Raw genomic sequence first — 25414 nt, 5'->3', positions numbered from 1 at the left:
CTGTGACTTAAAGGAAATTTCACAACGTCATTTAACACCTCTGTCACTTTAAACGTTAGTCTGAAGAAGAGGAGGAGCTTTGTCCTTGAAGGCGTTGCCAGGTTCGACCAGGTGCTTCGCTTGACTGAACGGTTGCCATGGGAGACAAAGCGATTTCTCATACATTTCATGAAGGAAAAACGTTTCAACATGGCGTAAAGCTCAAAAAGTCAATGTGTGCATAATACTGCGCCAGTGAAGCTGATGTAAAAACATCCATGAAAATGGACATAGGCCAACATGCCATTTTGAAATAACATCAGTGTTATGTAATCGGTTTTATATAAATAAAAAAAACTATGCAGTGTAAACATGGCCATATAGTGGAGTCAAATTGATTTGTGCAGCAACCAGGCAGTTCAAAGTGCTTTACATCATACAATCAACAATGTAATAAAAATGACTATTTTTATTTTTTTCAGATGCCTATATCAAAATCATCAGTGTTTCAGTTGTTATTAATAGAAAGTAGCTATGAACATAAGGTTCAAGCAGGCAGACCTTGATTTAAAGGAATTCATCAGTTTTACGGGTTTCTGGAAGTTTTTTTTTTTTTTTTTTTTTCCAGATTTATGCAGCATAGAAGCTGAATGTCACCTCTCTGTCTTTGGTTCTGGTACAGAAGAACAAATATTTGTGAGTATACAATACATAAAATAAAATAGAGAGAAATAAACTTGTAAATAATACCGTAATTTGCGAAACCTCTTAGTTTAATTGTCTTCCATGTTTTCATCCTCAGGGTTTTTACAGTAGATTGGCCTTTATAACATGTTGGGCTGCAAAAACATTTCCCTGGTAACATGTGATTGTTCTGATAAACATTCTGACTCAACATTTAGCTACATTAGGATAATTAAAATATTTCATTATTGGACCAATATGGATGAAAGAAATTGACAAACATCTACAATAAGATGTAAGGTAAGAGAAACTCTCCCATCTGTTAAAAACGCTACACACACTGAAAAAACGCACTCAATCTTTGTATTTTTAGTCTGGTTTTTAGTGCAAATATGTTAGTACAGCTGAAATCAGACAAAGCAGACTTCCAAATAATTCATTCCTTGATGTTGGTCTCCACTGGCAGACTATCTCACATAAAATATTTTTTCCATGTTGTATAAGACAGAAAATACTTGATGAGATTTGGTGTTTTTGCAGTGCGCGCTGCAGGACAAACACTGCTTGGTTAGCGTAAATCTTGATGGGCTTCTTGAATTAAAACTGTATCCAACATGGTGGTCGTGTTGGCAGGCAGTTTTCCACATTAGATGGTCAAATAAGCAAAAGAAACAAGACAATATTGCTATCCAGGTTCAATAAAGATCAATCAACAAGGCTGAACATCAGGCAGCATTCGGTTTTTATGCACCACAAATCTGGAACGCACATCCAGAAAACTGCAAAACTGCTGAAACACTGGCTTTTAAGCTAAATTAAGTGTAAAAGCTCACCTGTTTAGAGCTGCCTTGATTAAAAATCTTAATGATTTTGATGATGGCAATTGAAAAAATGTAATATTTGTTGCTTGTTTAATGTGTTTTGTTGTTATCATGTAAACACTATGAACTTTGAATTGCTTTGTCAATAATTTTGTTTTTTCTCAGTAACAAGAAGTGGACATTGTTAACTCTGAAAATCTAAAAATGTAACAAAAAAAATCTATCTGCTTCAAGCCACATAAAATCATTCCAAGGTCACAAAAGGCCAGTAACTAACTTCCAAAAAAAAAAAAAAAAAAAAAAAATAGCCTAAAAGATATCACACACATTGTATCCTTATTTTTAAATTGATATATTTCTAATTTTATTTATTTTGTACTTGAAACAAACATTTTTTTTTCTTTATGAAGACATCTGTGGTTTTAGTCTCTGTGTCACAAACCACCTGAATATTATCTAATGAAAACAAACTTTTCAAAAATGCATCCGTAGCCACTGTAAAAACAACAGTAAAATGAATGAATGTGTGAACATTTTGAACACTGTACTGGTAGCCCAGCAGGATCAACAAAATGTTAAAGTTGCAACACAACAAAAGCCACAACAGAATTTATACTTTAACAGAGGTTTTGCTAAAACACAATTTATGCTAGCATGAAAGCTATGCTGAAATTTTTGTCACGCTAGCAAGTTTATAGCTTCTATTTTAGCATAGCTTCTGTTTTTAGATTATATTAAGATTTTGCATGACTTCTGTTTTAGCATAAACTCTGGTTGGGTGTAAATTCCATTTTAGCATTACTTGCACCTTTGCATAGTTTCTAAATTTAGCTTATACTATAGTTTAGCATATATTCTGGCTTAATGTAAATTCCATTTTAGCATCTCTTATGTCTTAGCATAACCTCTGTTTTTAGCTTATGTTCTGTTTTAGCATATAGCCTGGATTAGCATATCTTCCACTTTAGCATAACTTGTGTTCTAGCACAACCTCTTGCTTAGCATGTCTACATTTGAATACATTTTATTTTAGCATAGCTATGTTTTAGCATAACATTCATGTTAGCATAACTCCTCTTTTAACTTTCACTGTTGCTTCTGTTATTGCATTGCAGCTTTCACATTTTTCTGACCCTTCTGGGCCACCGTACATAATTTACTGTCGGACTCTGACTTTAACACTGTATAAATGAATGAGGAACATACTAAAAACCTAATTGGTTTCTCTGTTTTTAAAACCAAAAGGTTAACTTTCTCCAATGGCATCTCAACAGTAAGACTTGGTTTTTTGTCAGTGTCATGCTGAAATCCATTGAGCCAAACAGCTGGCAGGTGGCGCTATAGGACGAAGAGATTATTCACCATGAGGCGTAGGCTCTGTTCTAAACCTCGTGTCCATTTGTTTTTGCCAGCCGTTAACGGGGAGGCATGCCTCCGTCCAGGAGTAAAGAGAAGCCATCAAACTGAATGTGCGTCATCTCGTATCTCAACCCGCTCCCAACATTTTGACCAGCCTCCTGTTGGAGAACACGCCTACACTGTTGTTTTTTCCCCCCTCTCTTAACAAGCACTTGCTATCTACACTGCGCCCACGCTCGCCAGGCAATCATCCTCTTCTCCCGCTCTTCACCCTCGTCCTCTCTCCCCTCCCTGAGGCCTGCAGATAGCCTCGCTCATTATGCACCTCATTTTGCCGGCAATCGATTGAACGCCGGGAAGGAAAAAGAAACGACGCATAGATGTCCAAGTTGTTGGTTTTTTCTTTCTTTCTTTTTTTTTTTTTACCACAGATATATGCGGGGAAGGGAAAAGGTGACCGTTGCAGCACAGCTGAAAGAAATGTTTACGTGCGCAGAGGAGGCAGGTTTTCATTGGATCGACACAAAGGATGAAGAAAACACAAAAAAGTCCTATTGTGATCCAGATGTAGATGACGTGTGAAGGAGAACTGATCATCTCCAACTGCTAAAACCTGATGACTAGTGCAGGCCTGCCGTACAGCCGGACACGCTGCATGGATGGACAAAATAGAAAATGATATAATAACTTAAAAAAAAAAGACATCACTATTTGCCTTTAAATATACAACATGTGAGAAAGCTCAGTTCCTTTGATGGCTCTCTATTTTCAGAGTTCTCAAAAGGTAGAAGATTCGTGACCAGGTACATATATATACATACATATGAAGTCATTGCTTTGGCAGAGGAGCGCCAGGAGCTGCTTTCCTCTCCGTAAGGGAGACCGTGACTTGAGTCGGTGCAACGTCTCTTGTGCTTCTTCACCGCTTTGCGTCAGCCAAGAACTCCAGGAGGAAAACACACAGCTTCAGGGCAGAGTTTCTGTGCGTGTAGTGAGCGGTGGCTCCCAGTTGGGGCAGGGTTTGTCTCCTTCTGAAGATGCGCGGCACAAAACTGAGAGCGCAGACGGATCTACGGCTTCTTGCCGGAGCAGGACTTGCAGCACTGCTGTCCATAAAACCTGTGGTTACAGACGCCGTGCTGCGGGACCAAGTGGCACCAGTTGAAGTGGTCGATGCAGCGCTCATCTGCCGACAGAAGAGAAGAGTTTGAGGAGAGCGCAGGCTTTCTGCAAGGGATTGCTGCAGCGATCCACTTGCTTCATTTATGACGCCGATATCGGAAGTGAAAATACCGATATTTGAGGTTTGATATCGCCCGACACCAATCTGAGACCGAAAAACAGTGTTGAATAGACTAAAAACATTTCTTTCTTTTATTTTTAATACACAGACAAAAATTTACTAAATTACAAATTTTATTTTGTAACTCTGCACCAGAACAAAGCGCTTACACTAATAGATTCACAGGTTTGGTCAAACATGTAAAAACAACTTGAATTTATTGAGCCAGTGCAGGTAGGAGTCAAACAGCCAATGTGAAATAAATAATAAAGAAATTGAAACTGACAGAAACAACAAGTTGACTTCATGAAGCAGTGTCAGACTCTAGCAGTTATAGGACTTTGTCTTTTTGTCCCTGGCAAAAGACAATGAGTTGTTACGCCAGCTGACATCAGATTCACACGGTTGTTTTGGTTGTATTTACCCAGAATGCATTCTGGGTCAATTCTTTGAGCAGCCTCTGTTCCACTGGTATTCAATACCAGGTGTAAATATATAAATATGAACCTATTTACACCAGAATACAGTTCAACCAAACTGAGACTCAAGTTTTTAGGCTTTCCAGGGTTCAATTTTTTGTTCCACATAAATTATGTGTTCACACGTCCCCAAACGAACTAGACTTTCTAGATCAATATCAATTAAAGTGGACTGAGGAGGGCTGGTGTGAATGCACCCTAAGTCCACTTACATTTTGCTTTCTGCTCTGAGATGTAGGCATAATTTAAAAACAAAACCTCTTGCAGGCGGTGTTAGTCCTCTTCCAGGGTCTTACCTTTCAGACCGGGTCCAGCAGCAGGGACCCGGTTACCGAGGCGTGGTGCCGCGGGGCAAAAGTTTGTGTTGCACGCCCTGGAAGTGACGGGCCTCTGGTGGGCCGGGCAGCCGGCCTGGGGGCGACCTTGCTGGAGACACTGGACGATTCGAGTCTGAACTCCTCCTCCGCAGGACACAGAGCACTACGGCAAAAACAAACCAACATGCATCTCCAAGAGGAAATCGCCAGGAGACGCAAACACAAGACCTTCTGCAGTGAAAGCTTTTGCGAAGAAAGCAGACGCAGGAGGGAGGCAGAGGGGTCGGACGGTGAAAAGGTCTTTGCAGAGACCAAGAACAGATGGATACAAACATCCAGGGCAGCATGTTCTCACCCTCTGGCAAAGACATCTCCTCTGGTCCAAACGTACAAGCATCCCCGGGCCTGAGATCAAGCAGGATCTCAGGTCCTGCTTGATCATCTATTATGCAAAAAGTCTGAGACATTTTGCATTATACATGACACAACAGTTAGGCCTCTGCTCCAAAACGCTCGGTAAGAGAGCGCAGCTTCAGGATCTCATCCGAGGCCCGTTATCATCCTGCTGGCCACATGTGCAGAGCAACACGCCGCCTACATTGCGCAGTCCGTCTCTGAGATGAGAAGACGGAGGACACAGTTCAGAGGGTCCAACATGTTGAACTGCAGCTGCGCTTTAAAATGAACCTATTTATGCCGGAGCTCTCCAGAGAAGACCAGCCTGATCAGCTGAAATCAATCACAGAGGAGAAGTCGGCTGGAAAATACATTCCATCAATTTCACTTTCAGGAGTTTTAGTCTTTTTTTTTATATTAATACATTATTGTTTTACTGAGAGGGAGGACAGATTTTGTTCATTCTCACGATCAAACTATTCATACGAAGGCTGCAACTGTTGGCTGGATTAATCAATTGATAACTAGATAGCAAAAGGTGCTTAGCAGCAGTATTGGAAACAGGAGTTTACGCAGAACATATTTAAAGAAAAATTGTGGTTTTTTTATGTCTTGATTTTAAAAATCTTAGTACTTTTTGAGCAGTTTTGTGTTGTTCTTTCAGCAAACAACTTTTTCTCGCGTCTGCATACTCTAGATAATGATTAATCACAATTAATCTGATTAGTTGTTTCAGCCCTACTTTGAATGTTTTACAGGGATTTCCTCATAATCCTGAAAGTCTTTACTGTACACAGTTCACAGCTGAAGTGTGAGCTGCTGCACCTGCTGCCAGGGAGACGGGAACCAGCCTGACACGGAGGCGCCGGACGCTGTTCTGCCAGGGACCACGCGGGGGCGCTCTGGGCACGGCGATCCACTGCAGACCTGCTGGAGGTCCAGTGAAGGTTTGGCCATATTTCTGCACCGCCTCAAGGGATACTCCACATACCTGGGCAGAAAGAGACACACGGTCTACTCAGAACGTCTGAATGCAGCGGGGCGTCCGGTGTCTGCCGCGCTCTGCTAGCGGGTGATGAAAGTGGAGCCAACATACCCTCCCTGTGAGTCTCTCTCCCCACAGCGAAGCTCTCTTCTCTGAATGCCTGAGCCACAGGACCTGGAGCACTGAGACAGAGCAGGCAGGAGGGAGAACCTTAGAACCAGCAGGGGGCCTGTCTAACACAAGCTACTTCATTCTGACACTGCGGAGTCATTTTATGTGATGAGCTGAACATCAGCACTTTTTAAATCTTTTTGGTAAATTTGAATTCTGCCTATGAACATGATCACAGAAAGGCAATATTATCTTTTATTGCAATAATATGTGGGAGAATTTATCATCCAGCAAAACGAACCATAAATATATCAATTTATGGTATAATATATACTAATTAGATGACTTCTAAAAAGAGCTGGTAGAACCTTTTTTTTTAGCATTATCACACTAAAAGGTTGAACATGAAATAGTCTTAGTCTGGAAAACAACCATATTCTCCAGACTATTAGTTACCCCACAGTGTACACTGCAAAACCACAAAATCTCACCAAGTATTTCTGGTCTAGATTATTTATCAAAAAATTATTGTCATGATTGAAATAATCTGCCAGTGGAACTTTTTGTTATTGACTTGAAACAAGCTCCTCTATCTTCCTGGAAAGTTACTTGTATGTTAGTTTTGTCCTCTTTCCACGTGTACCAAGATATTTCCACTAAAAGGTCGACCAAAAATACTTGGCAAGATGTTTTGAGTATCTGGCAACAAAATTATATTCAAGTCGCTCCTGACGTAGTAAAACAATGAAAAAAAAGTGTGAAAATTCACCGCATGACACAAAATTCAAGCAGTGCAATTTTTTAATATAATTTATAGTATTTTTTTTTTTTACAGAGTATTATAGTATGACACTTCACAATATTAATAATTGCTACATTTGATGCACAGACCTGCTACTATTTCATTATTCTATTTTATCATTAATGCCTTAGTGCTGGGCAGTGATGGCTGCGTTTAATCTGAAATCAACAACTGGCACCATCACTGATTGCTCATTATCATCATGTTCATTATTTTTCACAATCAGACAATTACTCATCTCGTCAGTGAAATGATTACAGCTGTGTAAGTGCTGCTAGAAGGACAGAAAAGGCAGCCAACTGGAACCCAATTAACAACTGTATACGAAAAAGTAGAAAGAGGAAAATCCTGTTTGTCTGATAAAATTGAATAAATTAATGGGGAGTGATCAGACTGCAGTCAGCTAAAACACTAATTGCGAGTTGCTTTCATCGGAGCAACATGTTTTCTTTTTCTCTCTCCTCAGGTTGTTTCATTTTTTTTCTTTTTGCCTGCATTATTTTCAACACGCTTCTAACTGGGAGGTGAAGCTGAGCAGTGATGATAGTTCCAAATGAAGTGAGCCGCCTCGCATGCTAATCTGTCGGAGCTGCGAGACACATTTCTCTGAAAGAAATCTCTCTTTAAATGACTGATTGGTTTGTCTGAAAAAGAAGAAAGTTCTAAGATGTCTGCTGTATCTGAAAGGTAGCATGCAAACTGCAGAAAAACTGCTCTGTTGGTTCACTTATGAAGAGAAATAATTGAAGAGTGCATAACTAATATTTCCACAAGCTAAAATGATGTGCTAACTCCAAAGCTCTTTGGTGTAGCGTGTTCTGCTAGCACAATGCACTAATGTAGAAATTAGCAGAAGCTAAAGCTTAGCTAAAGCCCTCATGGTTTCAGTTCTATAGTTCTTAAGTAGCCTATTGCTAATTGTGTCCATGATTTTGAGGCTTCTATCAGAAAGAATGCAGGATTTATAGCTAATTTATTTGCTTAATTAACACTTAATTGTTGTAGACCTCCCACAGGGTCAATGAAGTTTTCAAAAAAATAAGTAACACGAGAAGAGGAAACGAACCTGCTCCATAAACAGACTTCAAAATAAGAGCACTAACATGAACGTCAAACTACTTGACCAATCCTGAACAGTTCCTAACCAAAACTTCACCGTTCATGTGCAACTTTATTCAACTGAAGCAAGAAGCTGAAACGTCAATTAGCACTTATTCGGAAAACTTAGTTTTGGGGAAGCTAAGTATGCTACACATTATCAAACACTAAAAATTAGCTTAGCTATTAGTGGGTTAGCATACGCGTGTCCACCTCTGAGTTCCAGTGCTAATCATTTGAACTGTGTTTGTGACTCTTCTCATCTTTCTGAATATGAATTGATCAGTTTTCAAAGCTTGACGGATAGATAGCAATGTAAGCTAGCTTCACAGTTTGAAATTTATCACTCCCCTCCTGAAAATGTGTAGAAAACAGGTAAAGAAATTCTACTGAGGTTAAGTTACACATAGAGTGGATTGACAGGTTTACTGCTGATGTAACTTGTGAAGAAAATGTTCTCCTGAAATCTGTAATGTTTTCTTCCTTTCTACTTTCTGTTGTTCTGTCACATAGAATCCCAGCAGACCCCATCAAAGATTTTTCTGTGTCATGATGAAAACATCCAAAGAATTGTGATTCGTTTTGCCGGGAGTCGTTCTTCCCCGGAGTCAGCTTTTTGTCTCACCTCTCCCCAGGGCGTGGGGATCCACTGCAGCCTGTCGTTCTTGGGGCAGCGCCGTAGGACACACGTCTCCTGGGCTTTTGGCCTGTGGTGCTGCCTGCACATGCTGTCAGGCACCACCACCGCGTGAGCGCCGGGATCCGTGCTGCGGCAGAACACGGTCCGCTTCCTCAGGCCGCGGCCGCACGATTTGGAGCACTGAGGGACGAGAAGGAGGAAGAAAGTCAGGCAAGCTAGAGATCCAGATGCTGTTAGTGAGCCATTAGGCAACAATCTGATGACTAAGTGCACTCTGTCAGAGATTCATGCTCGGGCTTTGTAACTTTGACTGTCTTGTCTTTGTTTTGTCCTTCGGTTTCCTTTATATTAAGAGGTGACATCCTTGGCACAGACATTATGGGTGGATTTCTTACTCCCCATGTGGGTAGACAAGCAAGCAGAAGGTCACAGCTTTGATGGTGTCGCATTATGACATACAATAAACTGATGTCTGTGAGACGAATGTGACCCCCATCAGCGTGTCCACCAACAGGAGACCGAGCCGCGGTAAACTCCACATGAACCGCAGAGAGACGGACAACAGTGTCAAACTGCTCCGTGGGGACCGAGGGACGCGGCCAGAGAGGCTTTTATCCAACAGTGACCTGTACATTCATCATATAACACACACACACACACACACACACACACACACACACACACACAAACACACACACTTGTAGATCCACGTGCTTATCGCAGTTTTTCAGCAAAGGTTGCTTTCACCTCTGGAAGACCGCCGACTGAACTAGTGTTGCAAACCTAAGGAAGCACCAATCAATTTTTTTCACTTCTGATATCGATACTGATACCGGTATCGATACTGATCCAATACAAAATAACAGTACTGAATTTCCTAAAACGCTTTTTTTTAAAAAAAACAAAGATATATATGCACTGAATTTAAAATGTCTTTTATAACTTTGCACCATTAGTACGACTATAAAAGCCAGTGTAAAATGTGTAAGAAGGAAAACGAAACTAATAAAAACAATAGTCTGTCAAACATAAAAATAAACTGCAACAAACCTTATTTCAAATTGTTCAGAAAGTGTAATTATGAATGTAAAGTAAACAATAATGACGCTCAGGACACAAAGCATAGAATCGTACCAAATAGATCTGCTCTTATAAATTGGGTATATTGTCACCAATAATCAATCTGGAGTTTTTTTCAATATCGTGACCAATACAGACATTAATATGAAGTCAGTGCATCTCTTATTGGACCAGTAACGGCAGCTAATCATGATGAACCTCCTGGCTGTAAACCCTACATACAGTGGATGCAGGTAGAGACTGGCAGTTTCTTCTGAGTTTAAATATGAAGGACACAAAGTGTGTTCAACTAAAACATGCAGAATTCATCTTAAACCAACAACACTGGGAACACGATATCAAAAGAGTGCAGAGAATAATTAACAAGGGAAAAGTTTATATTTTATTTTCAGTTGAAAAGAAAAAAAATCATTGAAGTCTCAGATTATCGGTGCCTCCCACACGTCCAGCAGGGGGCAGCAAAGAATTACATTAGCTCTACAGTATGATTGGCAGCTTGAAACCAGGCCATTAGTTTAATCTCATCTTGATAAATAAAAATACAAAGAACTTAGACAAAAAGAAAAACGAATTTTTCTTATTAAAATCTTATTTTTCCATAAGTCATGATTAACCATTGAGAATCAAATCTTCTCATTTCCTGTTGAGTTGATTTATAGTTGATGTTATCACATTTAGCCACACACCGGCAGTTTACAATCACAACCCATTTCAAGCATCATGACTTATGACACTTTATATACTTAATAATAATAATAATATAATTTATATAAATTTCACATTGTAGTTTAATGTTGTTTTAAACAAGTTTTTTCTCATGTTTGATCTGATCGTTGTGTGGTTAGAATCTGATTTTTTAATTTTCTTTCTTTTTTTTTTTTACCAAACAAATGAATGACATTTTATTGCCAAAAACATTTGCCACAGGAACATTTACTGTTGTCGAGTAAATAAAAATAAGGCATAAATCAGGTGAAAAACCAAATGACACATTTGGATGTAAACCGGCTGACCAATCAGTATTCAAGGGGACGATTGGTGAACAGAAATAAGCTCTTAAATGAACCAACAAAAATTTTAAAGGGAAAGTCACCTCTCATGCTTAAGAGTAGTTAATTATTACATGTAATGTTTTAATTACACGTTGCAGTCAAAATAACCATAAAACCTTTTTATGGTTTTTTATGGTTATTGTAACTACATGGTTAAAAAAAACCCTCAAATCAAATTGAAAACATAAAGAAAAAATAGGGTCAGTTATAGAAACTCATTCAAGAATAGATCCTCATTCATGTCTGGAGGAAATAAACTCTTTAAATAGAATATCCAGAGAGCTTTTCTCTACTTCCAGGTTAAATTAATATTACCTCCAGCTAATTGGCTGCAGCGCCAATAAAACATAAAGGTGAGACATAACGTCTTTCATTAAAACGGGACAGGTCAAGTCATTCCTCTTAATGGATCTGCTATAGGATGAGACGCTTCTCCCTTATTAATATTGTATTACATGGGAGCTGTATCATTTTTACATGGTGATGAGGCCTTTTACAGTGATGATTAAACCACTAATAGGGTCATAGAAATAATTTACATGTTTTTGTATTGACAGTTCATAATCAGGCATGATATTTTGTCTGCAAAGTGAATTTGAGATGGTTTTCACTTCTAAAACTTGCTTTTGTTTTGAAGACAAATGTAGCACAATTAGTTCACACCAGATCTGTTTGACTTCATAAAAGTGGGAGGTTGACCTTCTTTGACCTTTGGAAACGCTTAATGTTCGATAGCAGCACAAACAAAACATTTTGTTGCACAAACATGTAGCAAAAGATGCTGGTTTGGACCCACCTGGGACCAAGACCCTGAGCTCCACTCCGGCGGGCAGGCCTGGGTGTGGCACGGCTGGATTTGGGCCGGAGAGATGACGGGACAGAGGGAGTGCGGCGCCGCTTCGTCCCGCTGGTAGGTCACCTTCCTCATGCAGCGCAGCGCCCTGGTCTGCTGGCCCCCCCCACAGGAGCGGCTGCAGGGCCCCCAGTCCCCCGGCGCCCAGCTGCAGCGGGACAGGAAGAGCAGGGGCGTGAAGCGACAGCGACCAGAGCAGTTGGGTCTAAACGTGCGTTCTCGGGCTGAACTCGGGCTCTGTTATCAGGGAGCCGACCACATCACTGAGCTCCCAATCAGTCCAACCACAGGTTTAGACCTCGGCCTGCTTTGCTTATTTTGGTCCTAAAAAACGCCATTACAACATAAACCGCTAGTGATTGCCATCACAAAAAAATAAAAAAAATCCAAATCGCATTAAAACGTCCAATTATCCATCTGTTAAATACTTCAAACAGGTTGGCAGTCAAACTTATGATTCATTATGGAGCAGAAATGCTGACCTTAATTTATATATTCATGACCCAGCTGTTCTATGCATCATTATACTTTCGTTTCCTATGAAACTAAACATAAAAAACCATACTGTACACAACTCTGCAGGAAAGTTTTCCCAGATTTCCTCAGCCGACTGCAGAGCTCAGCCTGTGAAAAAGTGGATTTGTACCCAACACATTTTGGTTTATTGTTGCACTTAAATGTTTCTCATTTAAAAATCAGATTATGCTATTTTTGATAACTCAACAGTATTTTGATGTTGTAATTTTGCCATTACTGGACAGTATATTGTTCATAATTTTCTTCTTTTAGTATTTTTTTATAGTTCTGCTTTATATTAACCAACATGCTGTAATAAAATGTCACTTTGCGGCTGTTTCCCCAAAGTGTGACAATAAAGGATTTTTCTATTCTATTCAGGGTTCAGCAGGTTTCACCAGTTCGCTTTGAAGAGTTGTGGAGACCATCTGAAGACAATTATGAATGAAATATAAGACCTGTATTTAAGTTTAACAGCTGTATCGCAACAAATGTACAAAGGAAAATCACAGTCTCATTGAAACACGGGCAAATTTCCACAAATGAGAATTTTGACAATAAGATGCTAAAGAGGGGCAGTGGGAGGAGATGAGCCGATGGATCGGTCCACGTCGGAGACGACGAGCTACCAAAGAGAACGTTCCTATGCACTGCTGACCTGCTTTCATTCCTGTTCAAATGGCAGAGAAAAATGAAGCAGCAGGACTGAACCGCACTTTGGACGCTGGAAGGCTGTGGACCGCAGGGAGCTGAAAGCATCGGTTCGGGACTTTTGGCCTGAGGGCTGTTTGTTTCTCTTTCCCCCATCTGTTTCCCTGACTTATAAATAACAGTATATCATTGGAGAAAAGTGGCGGATGTGCCACTGCGCTTTGCTGCAAAACCAATACAGATGTCGCCATAATTTGTATATCTCAAATATCTCACGAAGCTGATGTATATTTTAAGGTAGGACCCGAAAGTGCGGTTCTGTGGAGGCAAATTCCTACTTTTGTTAGCGGCCGATTGCACATCTGCAGAACTGGCAGCACAAACGGCTGGAGCAGTTTGGATTGGTCTGAAATATTCAGTAGACAAATCAACATTTGTGATAAATGTTTATTGTTTCTTTTGTGGGTTCTTTTATTTTATTTTTAACTGAATTAATTTCAAGGGCTGTAATTAATTAATCACATTTTAATCGAATTATGATTGAAATGTTCCACCTTTAATTGCACAAATAAAATAAAAATACACAATTAATTGTGTTAAAATATTGAACACTCTATAATTTATGTGAATAATTTATTGAAATTAACACATTAATGTCCCAAATAAGTCCTCTGAAAATATTACTATTTGCAAATCTGAGGTAAGAATTCGACCTTTTCTAAAATAGTTAGAAAAATCACGTGATCATTGCCAAGCGTGAATGCTTTTAGAAAAAACAAAATGCAGTAAATGTAGGCTTGGTTTATTTGGTTTCTATTTTGGTTAATTAAACCAAAGAAAGAAAATCACCAACAACAACAATCTAAGTGGAGTTAGCCAGAATGATGGAGCTCTTTCTCTAAAGAAGCAAATTGTCCTTGCGTCCCTGTTTTACGTTAGAAATGCTGCTACACCACAGGTCAGCATTGTACTGGCGCGTGAAGGAGCTAAAAGCGTGCCTGAAGCTGCAGGGCTACTGGAGTGAAGGGAATCGGGGGCTTGTGTTTGGGGGGAGTGAACTTCTCCATGACCAGATCGACTGGGCCCCGCAGGAATCCCTCTGTCTCTGCACAATGAAACATGGCTGTCAGCACTCGTGATACACTCCGTAGATATAAACAGGCATTCTTAAGGTCTCCCCTTGTCAGACACACACACACACACACACACACACGCAGTTCGAGTGCATCCCCTCTCATTGTCAGCTTCTCTTTTCTGCTGGGGCTGTTGAATGTGAGTCCATACATCCTGGAGATCTTAATGCAGTCTTTAGAGCTTTCATGCGGTTCACTCAACTCGACTTTCTTCCGGTGAAGCACGCATAAACCGGTCTGCTACACACAGAAAACTCTTCAGAAACGATGTCTACTCCTATATATAATATAATTCATGGGTGTCAAGCTGCTGCTCTTCGCTGAACAGACAATTCTTCTGACGCCGAGGCTATTTTCTTCACCAAAAGAAGTCGGGAAGCTCGGGACCAACAACCAGGCCGTCTGAGAGCTTCCACTGAGACAAGAGAAACTGTCTGCTGACGATCAGGAGCAGTTTCTTCTCAGGTAGTGATAAACCATTGGAGGTGGAACTGATAGTTTGACTTGTTTAGCCCATAAACAAGTTTAGCACAGACCTGTTAGCATGTTCCTCTGTTAGCATGACTCCTAGCATGGCAAGCAGGGAACAGAGTTCCACCAAGGGTGCCAGGCTACATACTTACTTCGTGGTTGAACTCAAAATCTATTATTTAAGCCTCAAACATTTAGAGAAAGTGTGCATATGAAGTTTTATTTTGTGCAGTGCAGTTGTGTTTGTGTCTATGTGTGTACTCTCTCTGACCCCTGCTTGTTCTTTTGGGGTAGTGCTGTAAATCAAGCTAGCTCCAGTTCCCCAGCCAAAAGCCCTACAAGCTATGAGAGAGAGAGAGTAAGAGACAGAGAGAGGGAGATAGAGTAAGAGACAGAGAGAGAGAAATAGAGTAAGAGAGAGATAGAGAAAGAGAGAGATAGAGAAAGAGAGAGAGAGACAGAGAAAGAGAGAGAGGGGCCTTTTATTCAACTCTTTACTCCAATGCACTTTCACCCGTTTTGCTCCTATGAATTCTATGTTTGGTCCTAATGCAGACTTTTAAAAATGCATACCTTGAAGTGCTCTGTCTAGACTATCAAGATGCAACTTGCATCTTATGCATGATTTCATGCTCAGAGAGCAACAATCAGTCTAACAAGGTTTAGATGATTTCCTTGAATTTGTTCACCTGGTTCCAGGTATATTTTCTGTTCTACTAATTCTATTTTTAAGTTATTTGCTGTAGTTTTTTTTTAAGTCAAAAACAGCATTTCTTCAATTTAAGCTCAAAATTAGATATTTGTTTTTTGACAGAGAATCTGTGGAAAAATTAAAAAATTAGGGTGTTGGAATTGCCGGAACTATATCCAAGATGGTGAACAGAAATTACAAGATTTAGCTCCTTTTATTGTTTCAAAACCAAATGTGTTTCTAAGAGGAGTTTTTTTTACTGAAATGTAAATGTTCTCATTTATGCAGTTCTTGTCTTCTCATCAATCAAAGGTGTTGTCTTCTGTTTACTCAGGCAGAAATTTAAGCTGAAACCAGAATTTTGCAAATATAGCATAAAAAGATGTTAGCTTCGCTTCCTTTGATTATATAATTGCATAATTTGACATTTAAGAAAAAAAATTGCTTAACGGCAATACACCAACTTTCGGGGAACAAAACCTGCTTTTCAATAAAACGTTTTGGATTATTTTGCAAAACTGCAACAGAGACACTTCTTTCACATCACGAGTCACGTGATCCACCGAGACAGGAAGCAGTTGGACTATCATGATGTTTTTTAATGACTTACTGTGTGATGTATGATTTTTAACTGCGTTTCTTATTTCTTATTTAAAAAACGCAACAGCCAAATTGTGTTTTTTCAACATTAGCAAACACAATGACAAATTTCTGCGCAGCTGTGTGCGCCTTTATTTCCTCTGCATAAACTTCTGGTTTGAACTGTGAATCCAAGTGATCAAACAGCAATGACGGTCTTACACATTAACACAGGGAAAAGCAGGCATAGTAAATGCACAGAGCTCATGCATGTGCCTTTGCGTGGGAGGAATGTTTCTTTTTTTAATGGGGGAACAAACAGGACAAGAGGGAAAAATTACAGAGAAGGCTGAGGAATGAGACGAACACAGAAAGTGCAGAGTGGTGGCACACCGCAGCGAGCAGCGCGACCGCAGTGCATGCGTGTGTCTGTGCGCGCACCTATAATAAAACGGTTCCACGGCTTCCTGAAAATTTGGCGACATTAGAGCCGCAGCCACAGATCCCACAAGCAAGGAGATGTAATGAGCGCCTCTGACCCACACGCAGTCTGAACACTTACTAGGCCGGACAGGGCTGAGTGTTGCAGAGATGGGAACCCAGAGTGGGCCTGGTGTGGGGGTCACACATGCTGGAGTTGGCCTGAGTGCGGTGGTTCTGCAGGCAGATGGCTTTGCTGGAGATGCGACCTGAAAAACGTGAGGAGGAAGGTTTGATAGAGCAGACCTCTGGGAAGGAAGGTCAAGTAGCTCAGGGAAAGCATTCAGCAAAATTGTAGATAAAGTGTGACTCACTGATGGGACATTTCTAAAAAGATGTACATAAAAAAGTTGTTAATCTTCTATTTAATGTGTTTATCTGGAAAATGCCCTAAAAATCGGAATTCAATCGAATCGCTTGTCATTGAAAAATTTGCATCTCTGTTATGGGGTAACGCCGAGCCGGCCTTACCTCCAGCACACGGAGCAGAGCAGTCCGAGCGAACCACACCCCAGCTGTACTCAGGTTTCCTCTCAGTGCGGGGCAGAGTGTACTCCCAAACCACCCCTGGGTTCTTTCCCTGAAGAAGGATCTGTCAGGCAGGAAAACACTCAGAAAGGGTTCAGGAGAAATAAAACACAGCTCTCTTATAAAGTAAAACCCACATCTTTGTACAACTTTACCGGGTCCTTGAACCCAAGAATCCACAGATCTATCAGATAGCCCATTAGAAGAGACTAACGACCAATGGGAATGTGGTATCTTGAAAACATTGCAGATCATTACTCCACCTCCAACTCCAGCACGGATTAACGGAAGAAGGAAAGCAGATATACCTACCATAAAACCAAGGACAAGGATATATTTATTTGTGATTCTTTTTACTGTCATAGTCAACTTCCTCTTACATTCAAGTGATAAATAAAAGACTACCAGTATGTACCAGACCTTTAACATCGGACGGCTTTCAGTTATATCTGCAGAACCAATTAACTTACAATCACCGGAGCTGTACACCGAAACTAGTCCTGAGGCTCTTCCACCCACTCAGGTCAGCCATGTTGACCCTCCGTCTGGCTAACTGCCAGACAGAGGGTCAAATGAGAATTGTTTATCTCCTGTGAAACAAGAAGCTTTCTAATACCACCTTCAAGTTTCTGCAAGGAAAACACACATTCTGGAAGAGCTGGTGGCAGGAAACAGTGTTCAACGTGATGCTACTCAGTCGTAAGCAAACCTGGGCTTTTTTCAGCAACCGTAATGGCTAATTTCTTTTTGTTTTGTTTTTAAACACACAGAGATGATTTGAGATAAATCAACAAAATACACAGCATTAAAAGAAGCATTGAAGTTTTTTAAATGTGAGGCAAACAAGAGAGAAAAAGCCAAGCTGAACAAACACAAAGAACAAAATGTGTGAAAATATTAAAGATGCTCACATGGTGTCCACATGAGCACTCAAAGAGCTACGTCCAGACTAGCTAGTTCAAACTGAACACACCATGGCTTGGTGTATTACATCTAAATGGTCATATTGCAACAATTCAAAAAGATTGAACAGATAAGAGTTGGTTGGAATGGGCGCCAGAGAAAGTGTCCTCTCTAATCCGAAGTCTTTTAGCGGGTTAGGTTTACACGCTGCATAAAACACCACAAAACGTCTTGGGAAACAGTACATAGATCATAGGGGACAATTCCTACAAAATGATAAGATGACAGCGCAATACATGCAAAACACTCAAGAAACAAACAAACAAAAAACATCTTTAATGCGTTAAAAATTGCACTGTCTGTGTAAAATCAGAGAAGATGTCGTTAATCTGACTGCAGAGCAACAGCAGATCACAGTGCCGTGATTTTCACAGCTCCGACAACCTCATACATCCCCAAGACACACGAGATGAAGATGAATCACAATCTGCCGGGTGCAGACATCAGGCTGACTAAGTTGTGTTCTGGACTGGCATGACCTGGCCCTGTCAAAGCACAAGAATTTCAATTTCACGAGGGAATAATCCCGCTTAGCGTCCACCGAAACCTCCAGAGCCAGCCATATGTTACGCAGCGGTGGCAGTGGCTAACTACCCCTCGTCAACCTACCCCGAACACCCCCCCAGTCCCCTCCTGCCAGCTGAGCAGCTGAACAGATGTGAGCACCTTGTCACAGCTTACGCTCACACTCCACAACATGTGCTTTTCCCTTCAGTGTTTCGCACTGAATAAGGAACTGCAAGTGATCCACACTTGCATCCTCCCTCACCGTCCTCTTTTTTTTTCAGTCTCAGCATCACGATGGCAGAATGTGTGACGCAGATGAAGATTTGCATTAGCAAGAGCAAGACCTTGTTCTCTGACCCAAACTCATCACATCCAAACAGTTCAATTGCAGAATTCTTAATCTTTTAATCTTGCTCTCTGTCCGTCCCGTCTGTTCGTTCTTATCTCTGTTTCAACCTCTGTCTCCTTTTTGTAATTACTGGATGTACTAATGCAGATTATGCTCACATCATCTACATGATCTCCGGGTGCTACGCTGGATAAATACTCGCTTGAGACTCACAAATAAAAAATAATGTAACGAAAGGCAGACACATTCAGAACGGTTTCCTTTTTTATTTTTGCCTCACTTCAAATGTATCTGAATAGTTTCTACATATACACATTGTAACACATAGATAGGTTTTGATCTAAAACAATGTGTCAAATCGGGCTCGCCACAGCTTGTTTGGCCCTCAAGAATCCATAGGGACATGTGAGCCCAGATAATAATTCATCAATAAAATCAAAGTATTTTTTAATGTATGCTGCCAAATTAAATTATTATTTTACATCCAGGGTCATCAAAATTGATGCTAAATCAAGAGATCCTCATGTCTTTTTTGCCAATTATGAGTTCATTGCACATTTATCGCAAAATGGTTGAAAACACCAAGTTTAAGTGATGCTAACTCCCACCTGTAGGTGGCAATGTTTCATATTTCTACTGCACTGCTGCCTCAGCCTTACTTGATGTCACAGTATATAGAGTATGTGATCGAAATGATGAGTAACCAAAATAAGGTTTAAGTAGTAATAATAATAATAATAATAATAATAATAATAAAAAAGAAGACATTCCATCCAACTCAAATATATGTGTTTTTGTCTATAATGTTTACTGCACTGCATATTTCATAAATGGTGACTGTAATATATTTTTAGGATTTAAAGCACTTTGAAATGTGCTATACAGATAAACTTAACTTAACTTATCGGTGATATTGTTACCAATATTGACTGAACTGAACTTCACTTAAAAAAGAAATCTGAACTGAACCTTTAAACGTTTTATTTAAATGAATACTGTTGCGATGTGCATCGTTGAGGTGGAAATAAACTAGTTTGAAATCTCAATAAGGGTCACCAAGGACAATGCTCCACTTTTCAAACAGCAACTCACCCGAAGCCACAGACCAAAGTCTCTTCACCAAAATAGCAACATTAGCACTCGGATGTTTCAAGACAGACAAACAAGTGACCGCCAAGACATGTTGGAAATAAATATAACTCATGGCGGCCAGTCATTCCAGCTCTAACCGCTCCGTGTCGGTAGCCCAAGGGACAAAGTGGAGACCAGTTTTTACATGAAAATCACTTCACTGTCTGCTCTTCAGCTGGTTTCCACTTCTGTTTTCATGGCCAGGTCTCAGAGGTCAAGAGAAAATAGATGCTTCTGCTGACAAAGTTATGCAGAGGAACTTCCCTCACATCCCCCTCCGTTCGCTCAAACCTCTGCATGACTCTGCCACTTGTGGAACGTCGGTTTTGCCGTCTAGGGAATGCGCCTGTCCAGCGTCGTAATGTGCTGTTTCAGGACAGGTACAGACAAGTGCTCCTCACCAAGCTCTGGTTTGTAACAAACCGCTGACTCCAAATGTGAACGAAGGAAGAAAAATAAATAAATAAAAAGCTCATAAATCAGCCAGTATGCTGTGCAGAACACTTCACTCCAGGCAACCATCTGATTTTACAGTTTTCATCCCTGCTTGGACAGAGCAGTTGACTTAAGGACTTGACTCGCTCCATTAGCCACATGCCTTCAACAAAGCAACAGGAGGTCAGTGGCCAGAGGGGACAAATCTATGGTTTTGTGTGAACTTGAACATGAACCTGAGGTAGTGATTGTGTTAATACTGGAACGGGCAATCCTGCATTAAAAACTCCTGCCCTGAGAGATTAATCTTTATAACACTGAATCATTGGCAAAACCTCAAAATTAAGAACAAAAAGTGGAAAAATTTGAATTTAATTATTTCTTTATTGTAAAATACTTCTTGGTAAATTAATCAATCTTATGTAACTGAGTGCGGTGTTGGGGTAGAGGGTAGATCAGTGAAAGCGAAAGCCAAACTTAGTCCCACCTCAAAGCCACATCATGCTCAGAGTTAAAACAAAGCTACAGGAGCAGCGGGGACTTACTTCAAACACCAGAGTCTCGTTAGTGGGACCCACAGTGTACAGGCTCTCCGGTTTGTTGAAAGAGCGTTGGTAGTCGAACACAGTCCCACCAAAGTAAAACCTCCCTGGCCAGTCCACGGTCCAATCCCCAGTCAGGTAGTACTTTTTTTTGAGGGAACGTACAGCCAAGTAGCTGGTGGACACCTCCATCTCCTCAACGTGAATGCCCCTAGCTCCAGCCGGCACCGTCACCATAGAGTAATACTCTGGGAAGGAAGACAGGAAAAACACTTGAGGTTCAATAGCAAAAATAAAATTAGAGACTGCCTTTTAGTCCATGCAAGTCTTTCACTCTTATTCAGTAATGTTTGGTGTGTGACTAAAAGCACCAACAGAAAAACTGCGAGTTTAGTGGAGCTTACCGTTAGCCCGGTGCTGCAGGGTGTACTGGCCCTTAAAAAATTTGCAAGTGGAGTTGTCGCCCTTACAGACCCCACAGGCGTCCAGGGAGGCCTTGGAGCCCAGGAGACGATCACAACCAACAGCCTGAAAAGGGCATTTCGCTCCATTATACAGGTTTCTGGGTCAAACATTCACTAAAGCAGCTCTCAAACATTTATCGACAGCTGCGAAAAGTGATGGTTCTTATGGAAATTGTAAGAACCATCACTGATTCCCTGAAGGAAGGAAGGACAAGCCCCTCCTTCTGCCATGTCCTCAACCAATCAAAATGCGAGCAATTATCACAATTTTTAACCAGCAGAAAGCAAGGAAGACATGCACACAAGTAGTAGCAAACTTGTACAACACACAAAGCACAACATGACAGATATGTTATATTTTCTAAAGTCCTTGAGGATTTTACCCCTATCTAATGTCGCCCTGGGCAACCACCCATGTAGCCCATATCAAAAACCGTGAATGGGGTCAGTTCAATCTGAATCTGTCCCTCTGCAGAAAAACAAAAAAACACACAAAAAACATGAAACCAAGTTACCTCACACACGCCGTCAATGCAGACACCTTCTCTGTGGTCAGAGCAGGAGGTGCCATCTTTCACCTTGCTGGACATGGCAAAGAAAAAGTCAAAGTCTTCTGCAATGCAGTACAGTTTACAGATGTCCTCTTCTGTAGGGAAGAGAAAGAAAGTGTGAATGCACCAAAGTTCTTCTGAGACCTGGTGAGTTTTGCAGTTTCAGAATCTGAACAGCTTTTACAGGGGACTAAAATGGAAATGACAGAAACACTTTGTGGAACTCTGGTGGGCTCATTGGTTTATTTTATCTTATTTTTTTTAATTCAGATCTGTTATCAGAAAGAGGCCTCCACAGCCGCCTCTGATTAAAACAAATGATGGTGAAGGTGACTTGGCTCAGCGTCCTATTAAGCATTTCAGAATCTGTTCCTCTCCACATGGTCCCCTCCATTCATCAACAGTTTAAAACCGGCCTGGGATGACAGCCAACACGCTGTTCTTCCTCACCGCACACACTCTCTCTCTCTCCTTTCTCTGAGTAACAAAGCTAGCCTGCAGGCTTCCTTTTTTAAATCCTTCCCCTTGTTTGAGTGTACAGGTGGCTACATGTTTCCCATGCACATTACCCACAGCTATAGTTTCCTGCAGCTTTGTGGCTCTGATCATCGCGACAGTAAATAGAGTTTGGCATTACATGGAGTAAACACTTTAGAAAAGAGATTTGGACCAACAGAGGAACACAGAACATACAAGAGTTGGCCCTGGGCTTTGTAGAACTCTCTGTACATTCAAGATAAAAGAACAATACAAGTACATGTCATTCCTCAACAGATCACCCTACCGTCCACTTTGGTGTAAGGTTTCCACTTGTAGTACCAGCCCCTGAAGGGTTTGCTGTTGTACTCGGCACACTGCTGGGCCCGAAAGTCCAAGGCATTGGAAGGGCATGGTCTGGTGTTACACAGCTGGTTGAGACGAGTCGAGCCTGGGCAGAAGTTACCATTGTTCTGGGGCCTGGGTTGGGGATACGGCAAGTTTCATTAACAATGCATTTCTGGTAGTTTGACAATGGCCACGAATGAAGAGCTGACTCAACATGAATCAAAACTCTTTTCTGGGTTACAGAAGAGAGAGGAGGTTACTGACAACTCAAGAATATATGCTGAAAAAAAAAGGTTTTTGTATTTTCAAGAACTTTAAGAAAATAAATGCTTGAGACTATTTGCTAGAGTATTCTCACTTAAGGAAGACTTGTGACATACAGTATGCATCTAACGTTTTAGTTAACTACACACATCTACACAATCGTATAGTTCGCTAGGAAATGGTTAACATTCTTTACTATCAACCTGTGGAGTGTCAATCGTAAAATTTCGCTGACTCAAGCATGTGACTGCAGTAATTCAGAAGACGTGGTTTATTTAACTCATCAGTGTTTGAATTTAAAAAAAAAATTGTCAAACTTTCATCTGAAGCACCTTAGCAACATATATCAGCTCTTTTCATCTGAGAAATCACCACTTGTTAGGCAAATGGCAGAAGTCTTCTGTCTGAAAGCGCCAGGTCTGACTTCCCAGGCTCTCTTCAGTCTCTTCAGGCATTCTCAAACAACCACCAACAGAGAAAATTGAGTTTTGTTGTTTACTAAAGTGGATTGCACATGCACATAAACACCCACACAGCCTGGGGAACCGCACTGTGTCCAATAAAAAGTAACTGCTTGTAAAAAGAAATACTTAGGACAATAAAGAGAAACCCTTTTAATTTTTTGAAATATCTGTGTCTACAGCAACGGGAAGCATACATTCCCCTTCAGCTCAGCTGCTTGTTCCGTCCATTTAGATCTGGACTCGATCAGAGAAGGACTTGATGGAGAACCTGAAAGGTTTGGAAGCATGGGTGATACCTGCTCTGCGCCCATCTTCCTCCCTTTAGTGAGACGGGGGATTTGGCCCTGGTTTTCATAGTCCTGATCCTATTAAGACTCAGCCGCGCACAAACACAAACCATATGGTAAGGTGCTTACGGCGGGCTAGTGGGGGACTCCCCTGTATACACCATCAGTCAAGTCCTCCTAATTAGAGCGCTCGACTGATCCGAAAGGAGAGTTAGATCCTCCTTCCCGATTCTAAATTCTTCTTTTGCCAAACTTCTTGGATCTCTCTTCCTTATCCTCTTTGCCTTCAACAAGTTTTTAAGAGTGCAAACCTCATGACCCCAAAAGGGTGCTTAGATGTCCCAATAGCCTGGTAAATCTGCCCGGCGACAGAAGCGGAAACCCCTGTGGGTCAGGGGTCATCATGTCTGCTCTTGCACTCTCTGTGACTCACCTGCTCCCTCCTGGTCCCTCTTACACATGCTAATACAGCCACATTCCAGCTTTGGAAGAGACTGGGCAGATCCACTAAAGCAGGGTCCAAGTAAGCGTCGTCATGTGCCCCTGCTAAAAGGAGGTGTTGACAAAATGTGTTCCCGACAAAACCGGGTCAAATTCATGAGCCTGAAAATCTCACATGCTTGTTTATGAGAGATAAATCGACAGTGTTTGACCTGGAAGGTGGTCTTTGGGCAGAGAAATTAAAATGCACCACTTCAGAAAGTGATGTATTTTACAGTGACAGTTTATCACACACAATTGTCCATTTTGTAATTTCTTTTACATGAATTTTCTGTATTAGACAATACAAAAGTGGGATATTTGTGAATATTAACGTATTGTAAAAGGTTTTCCAACTTTCAGTGCAAACTAATCTTCGTCATAGGTCTGTGTTTGTCAAAATGTTTGATCTGACCAGAGAACCTTCTGTCAGATGTTCACTGTTCACCTTACAGGTCTTGTGGTGAACAGCCACTGTCTACAAGTGAAGGACCTTTAAAACATCTGCTAAAATTCCCCTTAAGATGACAGGATGCCAAAAGAAGTGTCTAAAATTTGTAAAATGCCATCACAGGACATATAGTGGGGTTGGTCTGACATCGCATGCGCCGTGTCAGAAAGACACGGCGCACATCAAACGACACAAGTGGAAACCTCTCTGAAAAAGATGAGTACAGAGCATGGACAAAACCCAGAACTTATACAGCAATGTTCTTTGGACAAAATATTTTCTGGACAACAGAACAGAGGACATCTTTGACATTAATCAACTCCATAGTTTCAGGACCACATACCAAGTGTGAAACATCGAGCTGGTAGATGATAGCAATACAGAATTTGCCATGGATTCCACATGGGAGCTGGACCCAAAACATAGCAGGAAATCAACCAACGATTGGCTGAAAACCAAGAAATGGATCGTGGAATGGAGACAGAGCCCAGATCTGTACTGAAGAAACACCTCAAACATCACACAGCTGTCAAAGTGAGAAATGAGACAAAGCCTTCGATAATGTGAAGTCAAGACTGGTAGGAGACTAAAGGAAGCATTTTACCAACAAGTACCTGCTTTCCCACTGATCAAAAAAAATCCTAGTAGGGAACGTAGTGTCCTATTGTTTTCCATGACTATTTTAAAGCACCAGAGCTTTTACAATGATATCAT

General features: G+C 40.9%; 1 protein-coding gene across 2 annotated transcripts in view; it reads right to left on the bottom strand.

Annotated features, from left to right (window-relative positions):
- Positions 1-564: 564 nt before the first annotated feature.
- The window catches only part of adamts18 (ADAM metallopeptidase with thrombospondin type 1 motif, 18), a 57860-nt gene continuing 33010 nt past the window's right edge, over positions 565-25414 (bottom strand). The window contains exons 13-24 of one of the 2 annotated variants that reach the window (XM_055060066.1): positions 22714-22886; positions 21894-22024; positions 21319-21442; positions 20918-21162; positions 16931-17051; positions 16542-16668; positions 11882-12086; positions 8939-9133; positions 6414-6484; positions 6143-6308; positions 4901-5084; positions 565-4029 (exon numbers count right to left, since the gene is read on the bottom strand). In XM_055060066.1, the coding sequence (XP_054916041.1) occupies positions 3914-4029; positions 4901-5084; positions 6143-6308; positions 6414-6484; positions 8939-9133; positions 11882-12086; positions 16542-16668; positions 16931-17051; positions 20918-21162; positions 21319-21442; positions 21894-22024; positions 22714-22886 (1858 nt within the window). In that variant the 3' untranslated portion in view covers positions 565-3913. The remainder of the gene's footprint in view (positions 4030-4900; positions 5085-6142; positions 6309-6413; positions 6485-8938; positions 9134-11881; positions 12087-16541; positions 16669-16930; positions 17052-20917; positions 21163-21318; positions 21443-21893; positions 22025-22713; positions 22887-25414) is intronic. The other variant, XM_055060067.1, reaches the window with a different exon arrangement.

Source organism: Poeciliopsis prolifica, unplaced genomic scaffold, assembly GCF_027474105.1.
Source record: "Poeciliopsis prolifica strain line A6 unplaced genomic scaffold, Auburn_PproV2 SCAFFOLD057, whole genome shotgun sequence".
Classification (NCBI taxonomy): domain Eukaryota; kingdom Metazoa; phylum Chordata; class Actinopteri; order Cyprinodontiformes; family Poeciliidae; genus Poeciliopsis; species Poeciliopsis prolifica.
Note: the sequence above shows the minus strand (reverse complement) of the source record. Positions and strands in the feature narration are given on the sequence as shown.